This window comes from Ascidiella aspersa, chromosome 6 (assembly GCF_963924565.1).
Source record: "Ascidiella aspersa chromosome 6, kaAscAspe10.2, whole genome shotgun sequence".
Taxonomy (NCBI): domain Eukaryota; kingdom Metazoa; phylum Chordata; class Ascidiacea; order Phlebobranchia; family Ascidiidae; genus Ascidiella; species Ascidiella aspersa.
Genome location: NC_139452.1, coordinates 15,705,095 through 15,723,394, shown reverse-complemented (window position 1 = coordinate 15,723,394; position 18,300 = coordinate 15,705,095). Strand labels below are relative to the sequence as shown.

Below are 18,300 nucleotides of genomic sequence, written 5' to 3'. Positions count from 1 at the left end.
ACACGTAAAAACTGATCATTATGCGCCATAAATCAGAAATAAACATTGACGAGTATCGAAGGTGCACTTCTTTTGTGAATAACTCTCTGATTCAGCTGTTAGCTGTACCTCCACTCCACTTATTCTTTTTTCCGGACGTGAACTATTGATCGTAGGCTGTATTCGTATTATCGACAAGACATAGCGAGAAACAACCATTACTTTTCTACTGTAGTTGCAAGTCCAAATTTTAGGGAAACCGCTGGAGAAATTTGAAAAAAAAACACCTTAAAAAAACACTGGGTACGACAACTTTGAGCTCATATATTTTCTTAACACGGTCTGCAAAAAATACACATTTTGCCTAACATTGATGGGCACAACCAATCGATGCCTGTAAACGCGACATTAGACAAAAGTATGGTATCAAAAAAAATTGAGATTAGGTGTACATCAAATTCTGCACGAGTGCGCGTCCTACACGTTTTGGTGACAGTCGAAACAATTGTTTCAAATAAAGGCTTCTGAAAGAGGTAATTAGTGGTGGGCCGCTCGTAAACATCAGACGGGTTAAAATAAAAATAAAATACAACAAGTTTGCTTTCCCTGGTGGCATTGAAATTGCCACGCAGTACATTTTAAAAATAATAAAAAATCAAACATGTTTAAAAAACTTTATTCGTTATAGGTGGTGAAAGTAAGCCGGGATATTCTGGAACGGCCTTTGCGGTAAAACAATACTGCCGGAACAAACCAAGAAAAAATTATGTTGCCGAAAGGGTATGATAGTGAAAGTTTATTTGTTTTTCAAGAAGCCACAACCCCAAATTAGATTTTTCTACATTAATTGCAAATATCGTTGACGTTTATTTTCTTCAAGCGAACTTCGGTTTGTCTTTTCAAGTTTTTAGCCTCAAAAACTAATAATTTGAACGTCCGTGCGTATCATGCTAAAATGATAGTTTTGTAAATGTACTTTTTTGAACGTTTTTTTTTGAAATTTTTTTAAGGTCTCGTCTATATGCAGTTAAATCAACGTAGTGCGAAATGCAACGAAAGTAACAGAAAGTTTAAGATATAGTCAGCTTTAGAGGGTATTTGTCTCAGTTTAAGTAGTGATTCGCTATTTTCAGTAAACTAGACATTTAGTAGGTCCACGTGTCTTGAGGTGTTTTATGACGACACGTTGTGGCATACAAAAAGTAAAAAAAGTAAAAAATATATTGCGTTTTTTGAAAAAAACGAGATATTCGTTTTCGTTACTTATGAATACCGCGTGATATATTATATATATTTCGTTTGCGTTTCTAAAAGCTTTGTATTTATTTACAATGTCAGACTGCCCGTTGTACAGAATGTATTACAAAACACTTGGCTTCCGAGCATGGTTATTTTTTATATCGCTGGTATTTAAACACCTTACATTTTTTGTCACACCATGATAAATGTCGCCTACCGCCTGAAGCAATTTGCAATGCAGGGAAAAACATTTTGCTGATCGCATGATTAATAAGAACAGTCCAACACAGTTACAACAATTCATAGGTTATGGTCCCCAATGACAAACCTGTTATCCACCGCTGGTTGAAAAGTAGATCAGTAATATCGGAGCAGCATAATCACGATATGAGCTTGTAATATTCCTATAGGCATCTAATATAGTTCAAATCACTGGTATAATCATTAAATAAACAAATAAAGTGTATTTTACGCTTAAAACAAATCCGCATACGGATAGAAGTTTACTAAACTAAAAAGAAGTGTTTTTGTATTAAATTTGATTGCCAATACTCACACAAGGCATTGTCCATCTTAACAGTAGTCAACGCTGTTGTTTCATAATTTACTACAAAATCCTGAAAGCGTTTGTCATGGCAGTTTTATTTGCCCGACTTTACTTTGCTCCTTAGAAATTGCCTCAGGCAAGTGTAGAAAGAGTTTACATTTCAACTATGTGGCAGATTGAACAGCTAACTGCTAGTAAGTTTTAGGCCAAAGTTTTAACATTTTATTGGCTACCAAGGAGTTGAATTTACGTTTTTTTACCTTCGTTTATTTTGTTTGGTAGCTCAGGTGGAATTTAGATAACATTAAAAGTTCTATTAAACTGATGTTAGTGTATTGAAAGAAGAATAAGACGACTGGGGATTCATAAATCGCCCTAAAATGTGGCAGATCCAGGAACAACTAGAATGACATTTGCGAAGACTTTCTGGGGAAAAATTCTTCCAGTATTCTGTTTGGTCACAATCTTTACATTTTTATATTACACGAAACTTTCTCACAGCACACAAGGTGAACGACAGTGGAATATCTATGTGCCAAAACACTCGAAAGGAAATACATTGAAACCGTCTTTTAAGCAATGGAATTACTTGACTCCAAAACTCGAAGGTAGTATAACAAAACAAGTGACGCAAAAAGATGATTCGGCTATGAAACCAGAACGGATTAATAGCAAAAAAGATTCAGCGAAACACTTCGAAACGAAGAAAGTTAAGACAACAAACAACGCGTCTAATACTAAAAATAAACCGAAGCAAAAACTGTTTGATAAAGAAACGAAGTTACTTGTTCAGAAACCAACCAAGAAAAAATCAGAGTACAGTGGCAAAAAAGAATTCTTACAACCGACAACAGCAAATAAGTTACCTGTTCAGAAACCAACCAAGAAACAATCAGAGCACAGTGGCAAAAAAAAATTCATACAACCGACAACAACAACTAAGTTACCTGTTCAGAAACCAACCAAGAAACAATCAGAGCACAGTGGCAAAAAAGAATTCATACAACCGACAACAACAACTAAGTTACCTGTTCAGAAACCAACCAAGAAACAATCAGAGCACAGTGGCAAAAAAGAATTCATACAACCGACAACAGCAAATAAGTTACCTGTTCAGAAACCAACCAAGAAACAATCAGAGCACAGTGGCAAAAAAGAATTCATACAACCGACAACAACAACTAAGTTACCTGTTCAGAAACCAACCAAGAAACAATCAGAGTACAGTGACAAAAAAGAATTAACACAACCGACAACAACAAATAATTATGTAACTAACGAAAAGGCTAAATCTGGAAAATCCAATAAATGCCCAGTAAAGTGGAATACTGAACTAAATCAAAATCTCACGCCTTTGTTAAATATAGACCGTGAAAAGTTCCTCCTTCCTACTCTAATAAACGGCCCAAATAATCAACTCGTGGGGTTTAGGAAAGCGATTTATATTGCAATTGAACTTAACCGAACGATAGTTGTCCCAAGATTCTTCAAACATAGAATCGGAAGGTAAGTTTGGAACATATGCTGCAAAGCGGTGCTTGTTTTAACATTTTTGTCACGTCCTACAGGAGGACTCCGAAATCTTATATGTTATTTTAATATTTATTTATCACGCGAACTAATTAAAGTGTATATGTCGTGATTTTAATTAACAAGGAAAAAATCATTTGACAGAATTCAGATCAACCCATTTAAAATTCAGATTCGGTAAACTGAACACTCTTTTATACTACAGTGTAACTGCTGCAGAGCAATTTTTTATAGGTTGATTGCACCTATGGTTTACTTATTACAAATATTTTAAACATCTAAAATGTGATAATACATGTTTGCTTACCCTGACGAAGGCGATTTGCATAGGTTGCCGAAAAGTTTGTATAGAATTACAATTACCAGAAGAGCTATGTTTGGATTAATAGCGTATTACTATTCCTGGTGGCAACAGTTTATATATGTTTGTTTCCTGTCAGCTGTCTATCATTTAATATATAAAACATGTAACCTCGTAAAGTTATAACATTTGCCGGTATCCAAATTAAACCCTGAGATGGTAAATAGGGATAGATTTAAACGTACTGTACCATTCTGGGACAAAAACAAATAAAAAGTTAAATTTAAACCAATGGAGAAGTAACAATAAACAAAATAGCAGTAACCTTTGCTGGTTAACCCACTGATTATAATATTAAACAAAAGTATCTTAATTTGTTGTTTCAGCGACATAAGTGCTTGGCATCGGGTTGACCTCAATCAACTGGCTCACTTACTCCCTATAATCAGCATGGAGGAATACAGAAAGAAATGCGCAAACACAGCAGATGCTATCTTGCTAACAAGAATAATGTCTTATCGTGCATATAAGAGAGTTGAACAGGAAATAAAAATAACTTTAGTGGATGAAGTAAGACCAATTCAAACAGTCTACATTTAAGAATTTGTTTTGTTGAATAAGTACATCAACCTCAGGCAGTTCGGAAAATTGTTTTATGTATAATACCCTTGTCCTAACGTTTTTTTTAAACCTCGTTAAAAACGTTTTCGAATTTCTTCTGTTCATTAAAAATGTTCATCATTACAGTCGACAGGAGATCTGTTCGATAATATCATTGAATATCCGATAGACAAAACACAACACAAACAAGGGAATGGAATGCTTATATTTGATTCAGCAGCCATACTGGAAATGTACAGCACAAACGTAATTAATCTGCAAAGATATTTTATTGATATATTAACCTAAATATAAGTTTCTACCAAGTAACTAACATCGTATCGAAACGTCTTAATCAAGATGCTGTCGATCTACTCGACCTTTTTGGCTTTGAAATTTATTATCAAGTAACTAATAATTTATCACATTATAAGGGCAATTTAAATATATTCGTTTATTTCAGAAAAGATGTGCGGTCCATCCTTTTCACTTCACAAACCTACGGATACGTGCCAAAAAACCTATAGGGAGGACTCCTTCGTCAATAGGTATACAGTTTTTTTGTTTTTGCAAAGTGTAATTAATGACCTTCTTTTTATTTATCCAGTGGCATGAGCAAGACGGTCATTAGTATGATTATACTTTTCTAATAACAAACAATGTTTTACTGCAATTAAATATTCATTACAAGAAAGCATGACGTTTGAAGTTGTGACGCAATAGTTTTATCTCCTAGTGAAGTCAATGAAAAGCTTCCCATTGTTTTTATTCATGCACCTAAAAACTTGTTATAATAAGGTGCTTTTTTGCTCTGACTTAAATATTGCAATGGCGCGTATAATTCGGAAGTGTTAATTTATGCTCGCATTGATAAGGACCCTAAGAATGATTAAAAACAAATTAGCTACAAAATTAGCTATCAAAATTTGATTATTGAAAAAACTTGTGTCTTTGGTTGTTAAGGGGCATACAGTACTATAATAGACTATAGACCAGTGGTTCTTATACTTTTTGAGACACGCCCCCTTTTTACAATTTTAACCAAACTCGCGCCCCACCTTGTTTCAAAATCAAAAAACATTAAGCGTAACAGCAACTTATTTCTAGGCAAGTTCATTAATACAAAGGATGTAACTGTTTTTAACCCAGCCTAACCTAGGGTTGCCATATTTTGAAACGCGGAATTTCTGACAAATTTACCGCGGTTTCAGTGGCCAATTCCAGATCAGGGACCTTAAAAACACTCAAAAATGACGTCAAAAATCTCTAAAAATGGGGTGGAGTATGGATTTGGGGGCTTTAAGAATACATTTTAAATTATATAAAACTGGAAAATAGATTAGTAATGCTTTCTTGACATTGTTTAATATAAAAATTACAAGGCTTCTGTGTTTGTAAAGAAAAACGTACAGTATCGTATTAAGGGAAGTCCCAGATTTTAGCAATTTCAGTGCTGTAATTTTCGAGTGTCTGCGGAGCCCCTAAATCTTGTCCAATTGTTTTGTAAACTTATGAAACTGATTTTTATGTAACACATATGGGAAATCAAGCCGAAAACATAATTTTTCAAAAAAAAGTTCATTCTTAACAACCCTAATGCTGGGTAAAAGTTTTTAACTGAGCCTTATAAAACAGAACTCAACACGCAAAAACTCTTCAAAAGCGAAAACAAAATGATTAAAAAGCCTTCAACCTGGTAGTGTTTGACGTAACAATGAACAGTATTTTCAAACAATTAACAGTATTAGCACTTTCTCTTTTATTAAACCAGTGTTTCTCAACCTTTTTCACCCCAGGGCGCACTTGTAAACCTTTCAAAACTTGGCGGCGCACCTGACGAGCGAGTCGACTGCTAACTTTGTTTGGATACTTTGTTTTTTGCTGGCAGTTTTTATTACATCAGGCTCCCAATTCTATTATCTATAAAGCAGCTTGCGGAGTCGGATAAAAATAACCCGACTCCAACTCCAGAGTCAGATTCCGGCCAAATGTGTGATTTCGTCAAATTCCAAGTCCGTCTGCAACCCTACAGCATTTATTTTTCCCATTTACGTAACTAAATTAAGGTGGATTTTCAACAATCCCCTCATAGGGGTGTCATATATTTCATCCAACCACAATACATTGCTGGAAAATATCCACCATATGCTATTTCGCCTTTTTAACTTGCATTTTGGCGGCATTATGGTACTGTGCACGTCGAACTCGGGACTCCATCAGTTCGATTTCAGCAAAACAAATCGATTACGGTACGTCGAGTCCCAAATATGACTCCCGACTCCACAGCCCTGCTATAAAATACGATGTGCTCAATAAGACATGCCTAAAGAGAAAGAAAATAAATGAAATAGGCCTTTCATGTTGTAAATTATGAAATCACACGGTATGTTAGTTAAAGTTCGATGGAAACACAGAATAAGCCCCAAAAGCAACAACGTCTAACTCGGAATAAATCCAAAATGTAACGGAAAAAACCTAAATAGACAAAATAACGCCCAAAACTGTAAAAAAACAGGGTATGGGACGATTAAAGGACATATTCTTGGCATCGTCCGTTTTGGTGTCGACGTTTGGGTGCCGGTTTGGGGTTAAGTAAAAGGTAGCAAAGGCCTTATTTCGATTTTAACGCTATTACGAGTATTAGGTATTAGTCCTATTTTGGTCTTACTCCGAACTGTTTTTTATGCCGAAGTTGCTGTTGTTTTAATTGCGGTCTAATGGCGGAAGCCCCGCTAGATATGTTGCAATAGTTCCTGTTTCTTTGTTAGCGAAGAGCCAACATCAACCATTGGGACTTCGATAAGGGCTACGAATCCAGTCATATTGCTCAGTGTTTATTCACAGAAAATAGTGACTAGAGTTTATTCTAAAATTATTCGCAAATTCTACAAATAATACAGAATTTTTGTAACATTTTCCCCCCATTTTCTCGCGGCGCACCTGGCCACCTTCCACGGCGCACCGGTTGAGAAACGCTGTATTAAACATTACGAAAAATTAAACAAATTTTGGTATTAACAAATATCGTTTTTAATCGCATGCGTGCGTGCGTGCGGCACACACCATGTTTTCCTCGAATGGCCGATCAGAGCGGGTAACTTAATCACGTGATTATTGCGTTAGCCTAAAGTTTTTGTGGAATCATCTCCTCACAAAACGAAAATTCTAACCTTAAAATCAACAGGAATATTCTTCAGGACAGAAAAAACTAATGTGTGATAACTCGATGTTGTCCATTTCAATGATCACCATAAAGATTAGTCATAACTAATACAGATTTTGTCAATTTTCGCGCCCCCCTTGTAAACCTCGCGCGCCCCCCAGTTTAAGAACCACTGCTATAAACTAAAGTTTACGTGAGATTTTTAAATATCAATGGTATCAATTACGTACATTAATTAAACCAGGGGTCGGTAACCCCTGGCACGCGAGATGATTTTTCAGGGCACGCCAAATGATCCGGCAGTGTTCGTGTCACAAACTAGTGTCTTAGCTGTTGTATTTAACATTATTTTTGTGGACGTTAAACTTGTTGTTTACGACTAACTGTTTGTATTACGTCACAATTCCCTAAAGTTAGAGTGGTGTTTACTGCGTTAAAGCAGGGCATTCTACAAAAAGTAAGCACGTGTGTTTTTGTGCGACTGAGAAACCCAGCTAAAAGCGAAACTGATAGTTAAGACTTCTAGGTATTGACTGAAAATCGTCAAAGTATATTCCAAAATAGCGGGCACAATTCTGTTCGTAATAGTTCTTTTTTTTCAGCAGGTTACGATATCTTTACAGAATATAACTTATGAAGTTGGGTTTACTCTTTTTACCCGACGTGTACGTAGTACCAAATTTGGAAATTGATAAAGCCGATAACTGTAAATTGTTAAGGTGGAATAGCATATGGTGTTTGAAACAGGACTGCGGAGTCGGTTAAAAACAACCCGAGTCCGACTCTAGCCAAATGTAAGATTTTGTCGAGTCCCGAGTCCAGCTCTGACTCTACAGCCTGTATTAAACCCATTTACTCAACTCAGTTAAAGTGGATTTTCTGCAATCCACTCATATTGGTGTCATAATTGATCCACCCGCATTAAACGATTTAAAAATATTTCACATTTACTAGATTACACTTTTACAACTTACATTTTGCCGCCTTAACAGTTTTAAAATTAGATACTGCGCATGCGCACGTCGGACTCGGGACTCAGGTAGTTTTACGCGGTCTTACTCGAGTCCCGAGTCCGACTCCAACTACGCAGCCCTAGTTTGAAACGACATATGTTTGTTTCATATTTTCCATGACCCCTATGAGTGGATTGCTGAATACCCATCTTATTTTAGTAACTTAAAAAGACCAAACTGGTTTAAGACATTACCAATAAACATTTTTTTCTTTTGATAGACTTTTTTAGAATTAGCGATGTTGATCTTTATTCGGAAATTATTCGGTTCACTCCTTTTCCCAATCACATCAAGTATATGGCGAGCGAATTTTTAAAAAGAGTACTGGGGAACAGGAAATATTTAGGTGTTCATTGGAGATATAACAAAGAGGACTGGATGTTAAGGTACAATACCTTTCGGTGTCAATACACAAAAATTTAAGCTTTTGTACAGAATTTTAAACAGTAGATAGCAATCACAGCGAGATTATTTCATAGCAAGTATTTTACAAAGCTGGGATATTCTGGTGCTAACAAATTAATGATTTTCGTTATTTAGCTGCACACAAAACAGGGCGCCGCAAGCAAGAATGGAAATGTGTGCCAACATTTTGAAGATAGATGCATCTCAGATTGCTGAAGGACTCGCCAGCAAAATGACAGTTGTAGGCGTCACTGACGTTTATGTTGCGTCTCCACCATCTCAACAAAATGTTTTAAAAAAAGTCAAAAAACACCTTAAAGACAAATATGTTAGTGTTTTTTTATCTTTAGTAATATATAAAATAAATTGAAGTTTGTTACGTGCACAACAAATAAATTGTAACACTAATGCAAGCGCCGGAGTAGAAAAATGTATTATACTTGTGTTTCACATTAAACATTTCAATTTAATTTATATTTAAATGGTAATACGACTATACTTGTAACTGTATTGCAACAAATCACTGAGCGAAATAGAATTAATTTCCAATTGGGTTATTATCTTTTTGCAGAATTTTAAAATGTATTACACAAGTGACGTAATGGAGGTATGGAAAAAGAAATACGAGTCATGTGATTGGTTATGGAGTGACGTCAATGATCTTCTTTCTTCAACAGAAATGGAAATTTGTTCACGAGCTCTAGTTTTTCTGAGGTTAGCAAAATTACGCTAAACAAAATTTATATGTTAATAAAATAGCAATACAAAAAAGGTAAAAAGCTAACTCCGGTAAAATACCAATACAGAAAACTGTGAGAAAAATATAAAAGCTTCTATAGTTAGACTTATCGACCGAAAACTAAATAGTTTGCTTTCACTTCAAAATGCGGAAACGTATCTTGTACTTATTAAATTACTCATTTTTGTTTATTAAATGACGTGCTATTCAGGTCAGCCGCATCCACATGGTCGAACAACGTACACCTTGCCCGCTCCGAAAACAACACACTTGTTAAGTTGGACGGTGGAGTTTATGAAATCGTCATGAAAGCAAAAGAGAAAAATGCTAATAGCGGAGCTCATTGAAAGTGTTGTTCACAAGCGATATGTCATCGTATTCGTACACCATTGTTTGTTTTGAAAACCTTACTATTTTGAAAACCGTCGAAGACTTGAAATTTACGTCTTGCGTGGATTTCACGATAAATTGAACAAAGGTATACCAACATGCAAGGGTAGTTTTTTAATCAAGTTTTGTTTTTCTAAACAATAAATTTGAAACAATTTATTCTTTGGAATACCTTTTAAAATTACGCGCAGATTAGCACTGTATAACATAATGTTTTGTAAATAAATCACGTGGCACTGTATAAAGACAAATTGTATTGAATAATGTTTATTATATATTTTAGAGTTTTTAGATGTTTTTAATTACCTATTTGTTTCAATTTTATTATTAATTATATCATACTAAAATTAAATCTCAAAAGAGTTAAACGAACAACACTTTTAGTATTTGATGATGTTATTCTTCCGAAATAGTGGCTCAAAACCCCGTATTTTGTGTGGTACAATATTGTGCGCTCGTAATAAAACACATAAGTTTCCGTTCTTCTATGGTGCGCGTTGCATTTGCAGGAGTTTTTATCGTTCTTGTTGGCACAGTTATTACAATGAAACGTCAATTTGAAACTTGTCCCAAACTAGTGTTGCTTGCAAAAAGTCTTAGTCAGCCAACTAATTGGGTAGATTAAAATATCCGGTGTTCTATTAATACAGAGCTATTTAGACACCTGTACATAAAAGAGCTAAGTTAATTAAAACCAGTATAGGAATTAGAAAAGCATACATTTGTCGCCGTTTAGTGTCCCAGTGGTTTTAGTAAAAAAATATGAGCCATTCCACGAGAACGAAAAAAAAATCGGGATCGGTTAAAAAGGCCGTTCGAGGAATTTTTTATAATTATTTTGCGTAAGTGTTTCATGTTGTTAAATAAAAATCTTGGTGACTAGATATTTTAATTGCAATAGCATCGCTAAATATATTTGGCTTCGTTTGTCCACCGGACGATGTTCGTTTCAAGAGAGAGACGTAAATTGCGCAATAAGCAACTATCTTTAGGCAGAGTTTGCAAAATATTGCGTTAATTGCAGTTTAACAGTAAGCAATTTTTATTATCAAGGGGGATTTTTTTACGCTTGCCGCAATGTATAGCAGCGGGATTACGTATTTGCTTGGATATGACACTATCATGCAAGTTTAAACAATTCTTCTGCAACCTAAAGTTTTACGCCTGAAAGTTATTCCCGATCGATAAATGTAAATTATCACAATCTTTTTTCATCATCAGCTGTATCATTTGGCTTCAAACTTTTGTATCACGCAACTCTATTAGATGACGCTTCCACACAGCTGATATCTTTATAAGGGGATAGTTAACCCATTTCAGACACAATTAGCGGCAAACAGTCGAGAGACGATTAGCGCCTTTGCTGTTTTATAATAGGCTATACGTAAACGAAAAAAACTCATAACATGTAATGTAATTTATATTAACCGAGCGTGTAGGCTACTAGTGCAACGCTAAAGATTAAGACCCTTAGGTCTAAATGGTTCTTGTCGTGTGTGTTTAATCGCGTTACAACAGCAAACAACTTTTTTATTTTAAACTGGTTACGGATTTTTCTGACGTTAGGCGCAGCTTTTTCGTGACCATAAAAATCCAATTAGTCATCGCTTTTGCGGAGCTTAACAAAGGGGTTATAATGCGCCGCTGTAGAAAACTTTGTCTGGAATCATGTTAAATTTCCTTTACCGAAAGTATATCGCTATGCACTGCAAATTTAAGGGCGATATATGTTAAAGGCCGTTTGCGTTAATGGCTCATTATTAAACCTAACCGAGAATAACATTATATGCAACAGTAATGAAGTGCCCACAGCATAATTGGTTGTTTTACTTTGTTTAACCACGCAAAATACAGGTTTACTGGTTTTAAGTATCGTGCGTATAGCAGGTGTAATTTACATCCATACACTACATTAGTCCTTTTCAGTTAGAAAATCTATTTAAACTGGTGAACGCTGGTTATTTGATCTAGTATTTTATATATGATAAGAGGTTAGCGCCGAGTGGACTCTTTTTTGCGTGAGTCTATATGGTTTTTGCAATTTGGCTATTGCATTGTCTGTCGTCAAACCTTTTCAAACACGATTAATGCAATGTTTAACTTTTGAGCTTCGGGCGATGTTTTACGTGGTGTCTAGACAGCCTTACAACTATATGGCAATGGCCTTACATCATATTTGTCAAAATTAGCTGGATAAAAGTATATTCAGCAACAGCAAATTTTAGTGCGTCTCCAATGCGTCATGTCTCTTAAAGAAAAGTTAGCCAATTCAAAGAAATAAACTAAAGAGTACTGTTTTCAAGTTGTTTCAATGATATTTAGTCGAAAACTACTGAATTGTCAGGATGCTTATGTAGCCTAATATCTGAGGGGGGCGCAAGCCACAGAACAATTGTCAAAAGGGATAAAAAAACAGGTTAAGAACCACTGATCTAAGGCAAAACGAAACATATGCGATAGAAACCAAACGCGATAAACCAGTGTCACCAAACTTCAAACTAAATTTGGATAAAATTTGAACGACAGTTCAATTAGAGTTTTTATTAAGTATTTATTTATATTTCTCTCGTTTAACGATATAAATCTAATTAATCAAGTTCGACAGTTTTTTATATCCAGCTCGGGATAGTCAATCGTTACGGTTATCCGACCAAATATTAAAAAATGTGGTGACCATAGACTATTTGCGTCACTACACCACGCACCATTTTTTTCGCTATATTTTTCGAGAAACTTATTTGTTTTAGCATATTGTATTCCTTTGCGCTTATTTTGTGAGTTAAGGTAAGCGTCATTGATAGCCAACGGCGTTAAACGCATGGAATTGGCGGCAATTCTACAGCCTTCTGAACCACAGCTGTTTGTCTACTTTATAGGCAAAGGTTGTAATGTGTGGATTCTAGCGGAAGGTTGAAATCTAAAATAAATGTACAATAGTTAATTATGTAGGTCTATGACCCAAAGGTTGGGTTTGAACATTGATGGACAAAGGTTTGTCTTTATTCAAGTATTTAGAAATTGACAAAGTAGTCCATTAGTCAACATGTTTCAGGATATTATGATAGCTATACGGGTAAATCGATAAAAAAGCTACGCATGACAAATTTAGAAACGCTACGCATGACAAATTTGGAAAACATATGCGATCGAATTATAGGCACAATAAATGTTTAGAACTTGCATCAATTACAGTCACGCAACAAACATGATTCATTATTGGGTCAACGAAGTAAAAAAGGTAACATAAATGTAGTAAAATAAAAAATCTTTTGTAGTTTTTCATGTTTTTTATGTTATCTAATTATATTGCCAAACTGTGTTTTGTGATCGAACTGAACGTTTATTACAATAAGGAAATAGAGTGCTCCCATGTATAGTTGAAAAACGAGACAGTTCTATTTTTGAAATTCAATGAATTAAAACAAATGCTAATTATAATTATAATCTAATTTGGTATTTGATTGTGTGTTTTATTTCGAGCTTTAAACCTTTTCGGATATTACCAAAAGTGCTATCTTGTCCATCAGCAATTTTAGTCTCTATACGACAAAACAAAGAATTTGAATTAATACCTTTGGTCGGAGTGATTTGAAGGTGATTTTTATAGCCCGAAGAGCATAGCGGCTATCTCAAAACGTATAAAAATTATAGCACACCAATATTTACCATTCATATTCGTATGGCAATAGCGATATAAACTAAATTAATTTAAATGATTAAATGTAGAAATCGGTAGTTCTATAGTTATAATTAAATTTAAAAAATAAAATAAAATGTCAAATTCTAATTTCGAAGTTTCTACTCACGATTTCAGCCCTAAAGTTAAAAGTAAAAATAAGTTTCGAAACAACCATTTTGTGTCGCACCATGACAAGTCACTGAAAATTATTACACAAGTGTCCTTGTGTATTACACAAACTAAAGGTGTATAGCCTGTGAGTTTTATAAATTGAAAAACAATTTGATTATTCTCATGCGTTGCGTTAGAACGTTTCTAAATAAGCCCCATACATTTTTATAACATAGTATCTGTGGCTTCTAGCTTTTCCTATAGAGGCGTGTTTAACTTTTTGGCCCAGGTATCTCTAGACGCGAACCTTCACGTATGCTAGTAAATATTCATGTGTTAGAAAAGTTTGATAACGGCAGGTATATTGCAAACTTAGTATAGTTGTTTTCAATATTTTCCTAATATAAAAACATTATTTCAATATAAAACATTTTTTGTATCATTTGATAAGGTTCCAAGTGCAACAATCCCATATAAAATAGATAAACTCTTATTTACTTCTAGCCTCCTAAAATATTACAATGTGAGTTAAGGATTCTGACAAAAATGAGGCTTAAAACTGCCAAAATAAGAGTGTTGCCTATTTTTTATATGTTAGCAATTACCTCTGTGGTGATCTTCTTCGTTAAAAAGAAGGAAGACAAAGCAGTGTATTTCAAAAGAAAAAGCCCAAAAGCTGCAATCAAAGTTTCTATGACCCAACATGCTGGCGAAAATCGATGCCCAGTAATATGGGAGAAAACAATAAAACCAAACATTAAACCGCTGCTAAGCTTGCACAGAGGCAAGTTTTTGTTACCGGTTTTAATAAACGGCCCCAACAACCAACTTGTCGGATTCAGAAAATCAATTTTTATTGCTATAAAACTAAACCGAACAATTGCCATACCAAGGTTTTTTAAACACAAAACCGGCGAGTAAGTTATAGAATCAATTTTCAGCATATTTAGTTTGTTTGTAGACTAAAATTTGTTATTTATAGAATGAAATTATTGTTTTTTGACCATATTTTACAATGAATAGGGACCTAAAAATCGTACAAATATAAATCAAATTAATAAAAATTATTGTTATGATTTGCCACCGCGTTTTGTTAACGGAAAACTGTACAAAAAGATCACTAGGATTTTCATAACTTGATAAATTCAATAGGCTATTAAGAAAAAGCGAATTTTTTTATTTGTTACACAATTTTCCAGCAAATTTATTAAAAGTAAAAAAATACCACTTTAACTTCCTTATATTAAACAATTCTGCAGGGAAATTAATGCTTGGCATCGAGTGGATCAAAACCAATTAAGCCAATTGCTTCCTACCATTAATATTGACGAATATAGAAAAAAATGCTCTAACACAGCAGATTCTATATTTCGGACCAGAATTATGTCCAAGCGGGCTTATCAAAGGATCGAGCGTGAAACCAACATCACCCTGATAAGCAAGGTAAACAGCAAACGTGTTTTTGTATTTGGATTAATTCTATTGCGGTGAAGTTTACTTTGCACATTCATCATTTGATACACTGAAATTGCCATTACACTAATTTACGTATAATTAAAAAACGTGAGCATCAAATAGTTAAAAAACTTTACTGTCACAGATAACTCGACAGCTCAACGAAAACGTCGCTGAATATCCAATCACTTTCCCAAGATCAAATTCTGATGCAATACAACTTCGTTCGCAAGATGTAACGTCGGCTTATGACAGTAACGTAAGTATTCGAAACAAATCTGTATTCAGTGCTGTACACCAAAACGGAAATGCCAATATTTTTTACAATTTGGTGTAGCTCTAAGTTTTATTTAACTTGAATTACCCATCAATTATACTAACATACTTGTGTCCCAATAACTTTTTTAACATGTCAAAAGTAACATATACTTTGATTTTATCGAATCTACAGGGAAATTGTGCAGTTCACCCTTTTCAGTTCACCAGTTTACGTATTAGGGAAATAATGCCAAACGAAAATAAGCCAAACGCTCAAGGTGAATGTGATTAGTTAGTATACAACATTATTTAGTTCCTTTATGTATTATTATCGTTGTGTCACTTTATATAATTGCATCGTGTATTGATAGAATTACCGTCATTGAGCGATACCAAACTGTTCTCCGAAATCATTCGATACACTGGTTTTCCTAATCACATAAAATTTATGGCGAGCGAATTCCTGCAAAGGTTTCTCAACAATCATAAATACTTGAGTGTGCATTGGAGGTTTAATAAAGAGGATTGGATGAAAAGGTACGACAATTTGTCTTTTGCGTATTTTTTACATATTACAATTACATTATTTTTCCGAACCCTGAAAATATGTTCCATTATAGTTCTAATTGTGGCAGTGCTTGTCGAACATGTGAAATGTTACATATCGCACTTGTATAGCTAGCGGCTTACAAATTATATATAATTCAACCCTTAAATTGTTGTGGTCACGCTACGATTAAAATTAACAGTACACCACCGATGTCACAGTTGTTATAAAAAATGCATTTTATTAATTTATCAAATACCAAGCTGCTTAACTTTTTCGGGTTGCATGTTTTTCATTCTTCAAATTGCAGTTGCACCAACGAGAATGCCCCAAAGGTGCGTATGGAAATGTGCGACAACGTCCAGCATTTAAAGCCATCCCATATTGCTGACGGAATAGCCACAAAGATGAAAGGCGTTGAAGTGAACGACGTGTACGTTGCGTCGCCTCCCTCGCAAAAAGAACTTCTACACCAAGTCAAACAACACCTTATACTGAAACACGTAACTTAACATTTTTTTTCTCTATATTACCAATACGTATGTATATAGTCATCACACTGATGTCGTGTAGTTCCCTTGAAGTGTACATAATATTTAAAGCCACAGTTATTTTATTCGCAGAATATAAAAATGTATTACACGTGTGACTTAATGGAGTTGTGGAACGAAAGATACGAGTCATGTGATTGGTTATGGAGTGACGTTAATGATCTTCTTTCTTCAACTGAAATGGAAATTTGTTCACGTGCACTAGTCTTTCTAAGGTTGCTCCATTGTTTCATCTCGGTGTATTTTAATTACTTTATTACCGTTGTTTTAATTTCTAACTGTTAGTCCTACTTTTATTTTGCGTCTATTTTAAGATCGTTATTTTAAGATCCCCGGCATCGACATGGTCGAACAACGTCGCTCTTTCGCGTTACCATCCCGGATCTCATGTATCCTTGGATGAAGGTATTTACGAACTTGTCATGGAAGCAAAAGCTGAAAGTGAAAAACAAACAGATTCCGAATGAACAAGCAGAAAATCCCGCATTTTTTCCGTTGCCTAATATGCAGTATATCAAAATATAAATCTGGTAAATAAAATAACTGCCTGGTAAACCAACACAACTATATATCAAACGATATCTGATTATTATCTTCATTATCAAATTATGTGGAATTTCCATGAAAGATAATAATGTATGAAGTTTTATTGTTTTCTTAATTGCTATATAATCCTACCCTAGACCAAAAGACTAGTATGTTTAACTAGCTAGAACGTTTTGTAAAAGAATCGTTACTTAGTGTTAGTATATGGTATGCGCTTACAATATATTTATTGTGTTTTGTGATATATATTCTGCTACATTTATCCCAAAGTATAAAGCTCATTGCTGCCGAAAAAGTGTGTCACAAGAGAGCGCTATGTGTATAACAATGTAGTTGAAAAAATAGTTCAATCAGCTCAATCACACTAATACTAAGGCAAGCCTATTACACTTATGTTTATCCAGGTAGGACAAACTTTTATCTATGAGCATTTTATCTAGCATTTCATGGTCTCGATACTAGTTCACACTGTTTAAAGGTTAAAGCACTATAGAAACGTATCTCAATCGTTAGAACAGCTTCTGCAACATTCATACAGTATACACATTGTGTATAATGTGTGATCTTTCCAAAGGCATCGGGTGTTTTGAAAAAGCTTGTAACGCAGTAGCGATCAAGCCTGGCGTTTGACCCGTTCTATGAACGAAAATACCTCTCAGCATCAAAGTTGCAGGTAACGACATAATGATCTATATTCTATACCCTCGGTTAATGTTTAGCCCTCTAACGAAGCTTCTGCAAAGATTTGTAATTGACATTACGGTTCAAATAACATTTCCACAGGATTATTTCGCTACTTATGCAAAGAGAAATCAAAAGAATACAAGCAATGTTTCCAGAGTTATTAGAAATTTTTTCTTGTGAAAAATGTAAGTTTAAAATTACCGGACTCTGAACTCATTGGAAAACGCTCAATTCTCGGAGATATCTGTCACAATTTTTCTTTACAAATTAACTAATTTAAGGGTATTTTCGTTTCAACGCAGACTACTAAAATCTATTGTTTTTTGATATACCCAAGTTATAAAGTTTCGTTTTTATTTGGGCATGGAGAAGGGCACCCAGACCATAACGTCAAAACGTCCGCAGACACAACAAAACTGGGATTATAATTCATCAAGTTCGGGTGAACTAGATACATTCTTAATTTAGAAGAAGGCGTCTTCATGTATCTCCCATCCCACTTTTGTTACTTGCTTAACAGGTCCCGTAGTTGTTGAGTTATACTTGTAATAATCGCGGGCATG

General features: G+C 34.6%; 2 protein-coding genes across 2 annotated transcripts; both read left to right on the top strand.

Annotated features, from left to right (window-relative positions):
- Nucleotides 1–2,051: 2,051 nt before the first annotated feature.
- Nucleotides 2,052–10,432, top strand: LOC146140441 (uncharacterized). Its single transcript, XM_083392035.1, has 8 exons — nucleotides 2,052–3,271; nucleotides 3,983–4,166; nucleotides 4,344–4,463; nucleotides 4,660–4,744; nucleotides 8,593–8,758; nucleotides 8,913–9,105; nucleotides 9,349–9,491; nucleotides 9,728–10,432. The coding sequence occupies exons 1-8, from the start codon at nucleotides 2,172–2,174 to the stop codon at nucleotides 9,861–9,863; spliced, it is 2,127 nt and encodes a 708-aa protein (XP_083248161.1). The 5' UTR covers nucleotides 2,052–2,171; the 3' UTR covers nucleotides 9,864–10,432.
- A 4,862-nt stretch (nucleotides 10,433–15,294) lies between these two features.
- Nucleotides 15,295–17,063, top strand: LOC146140440 (uncharacterized). Its single transcript, XM_083392100.1, has 5 exons — nucleotides 15,295–15,410; nucleotides 15,603–15,946; nucleotides 16,267–16,459; nucleotides 16,580–16,722; nucleotides 16,836–17,063. Exons 2-5 carry the CDS (start codon nucleotides 15,858–15,860, stop codon nucleotides 16,972–16,974), a joined length of 564 nt encoding a protein of 187 aa, XP_083248226.1. The 5' UTR covers nucleotides 15,295–15,410; nucleotides 15,603–15,857; the 3' UTR covers nucleotides 16,975–17,063.
- The last annotated feature ends 1,237 nt before the right edge of the window (nucleotides 17,064–18,300 follow it).

What these genes read in the sequence shown, in the direction of transcription:
- LOC146140441 (XM_083392035.1), top strand. Translation starts at nt 2,172, where the DNA reads ATGACATTTGCGAAGACTTTCTGGGGAAAAATTCTTCCAGTATTCTGT. An exon ending in AAATAACTTTAGTGGATGAA is followed by an intron (nt 4,167 to 4,343) that starts GTAAGACCAATT and finishes TCATCATTACAG; the next exon opens with TCGACAGGAGATCTGTTCGA. An exon ending in AAAGAGGACTGGATGTTAAG is followed by an intron (nt 8,759 to 8,912) that starts GTACAATACCTT and finishes TTCGTTATTTAG; the next exon opens with CTGCACACAAAACAGGGCGC.
- LOC146140440 (XM_083392100.1), top strand. Translation starts at nt 15,858, where the DNA reads ATGGCGAGCGAATTCCTGCAAAGGTTTCTCAACAATCATAAATACTTG. An exon ending in AAAGAGGATTGGATGAAAAG is followed by an intron (nt 15,947 to 16,266) that starts GTACGACAATTT and finishes TTCAAATTGCAG; the next exon opens with TTGCACCAACGAGAATGCCC. An exon ending in CGTGCACTAGTCTTTCTAAG is followed by an intron (nt 16,723 to 16,835) that starts GTTGCTCCATTG and finishes CGTTATTTTAAG; the next exon opens with ATCCCCGGCATCGACATGGT.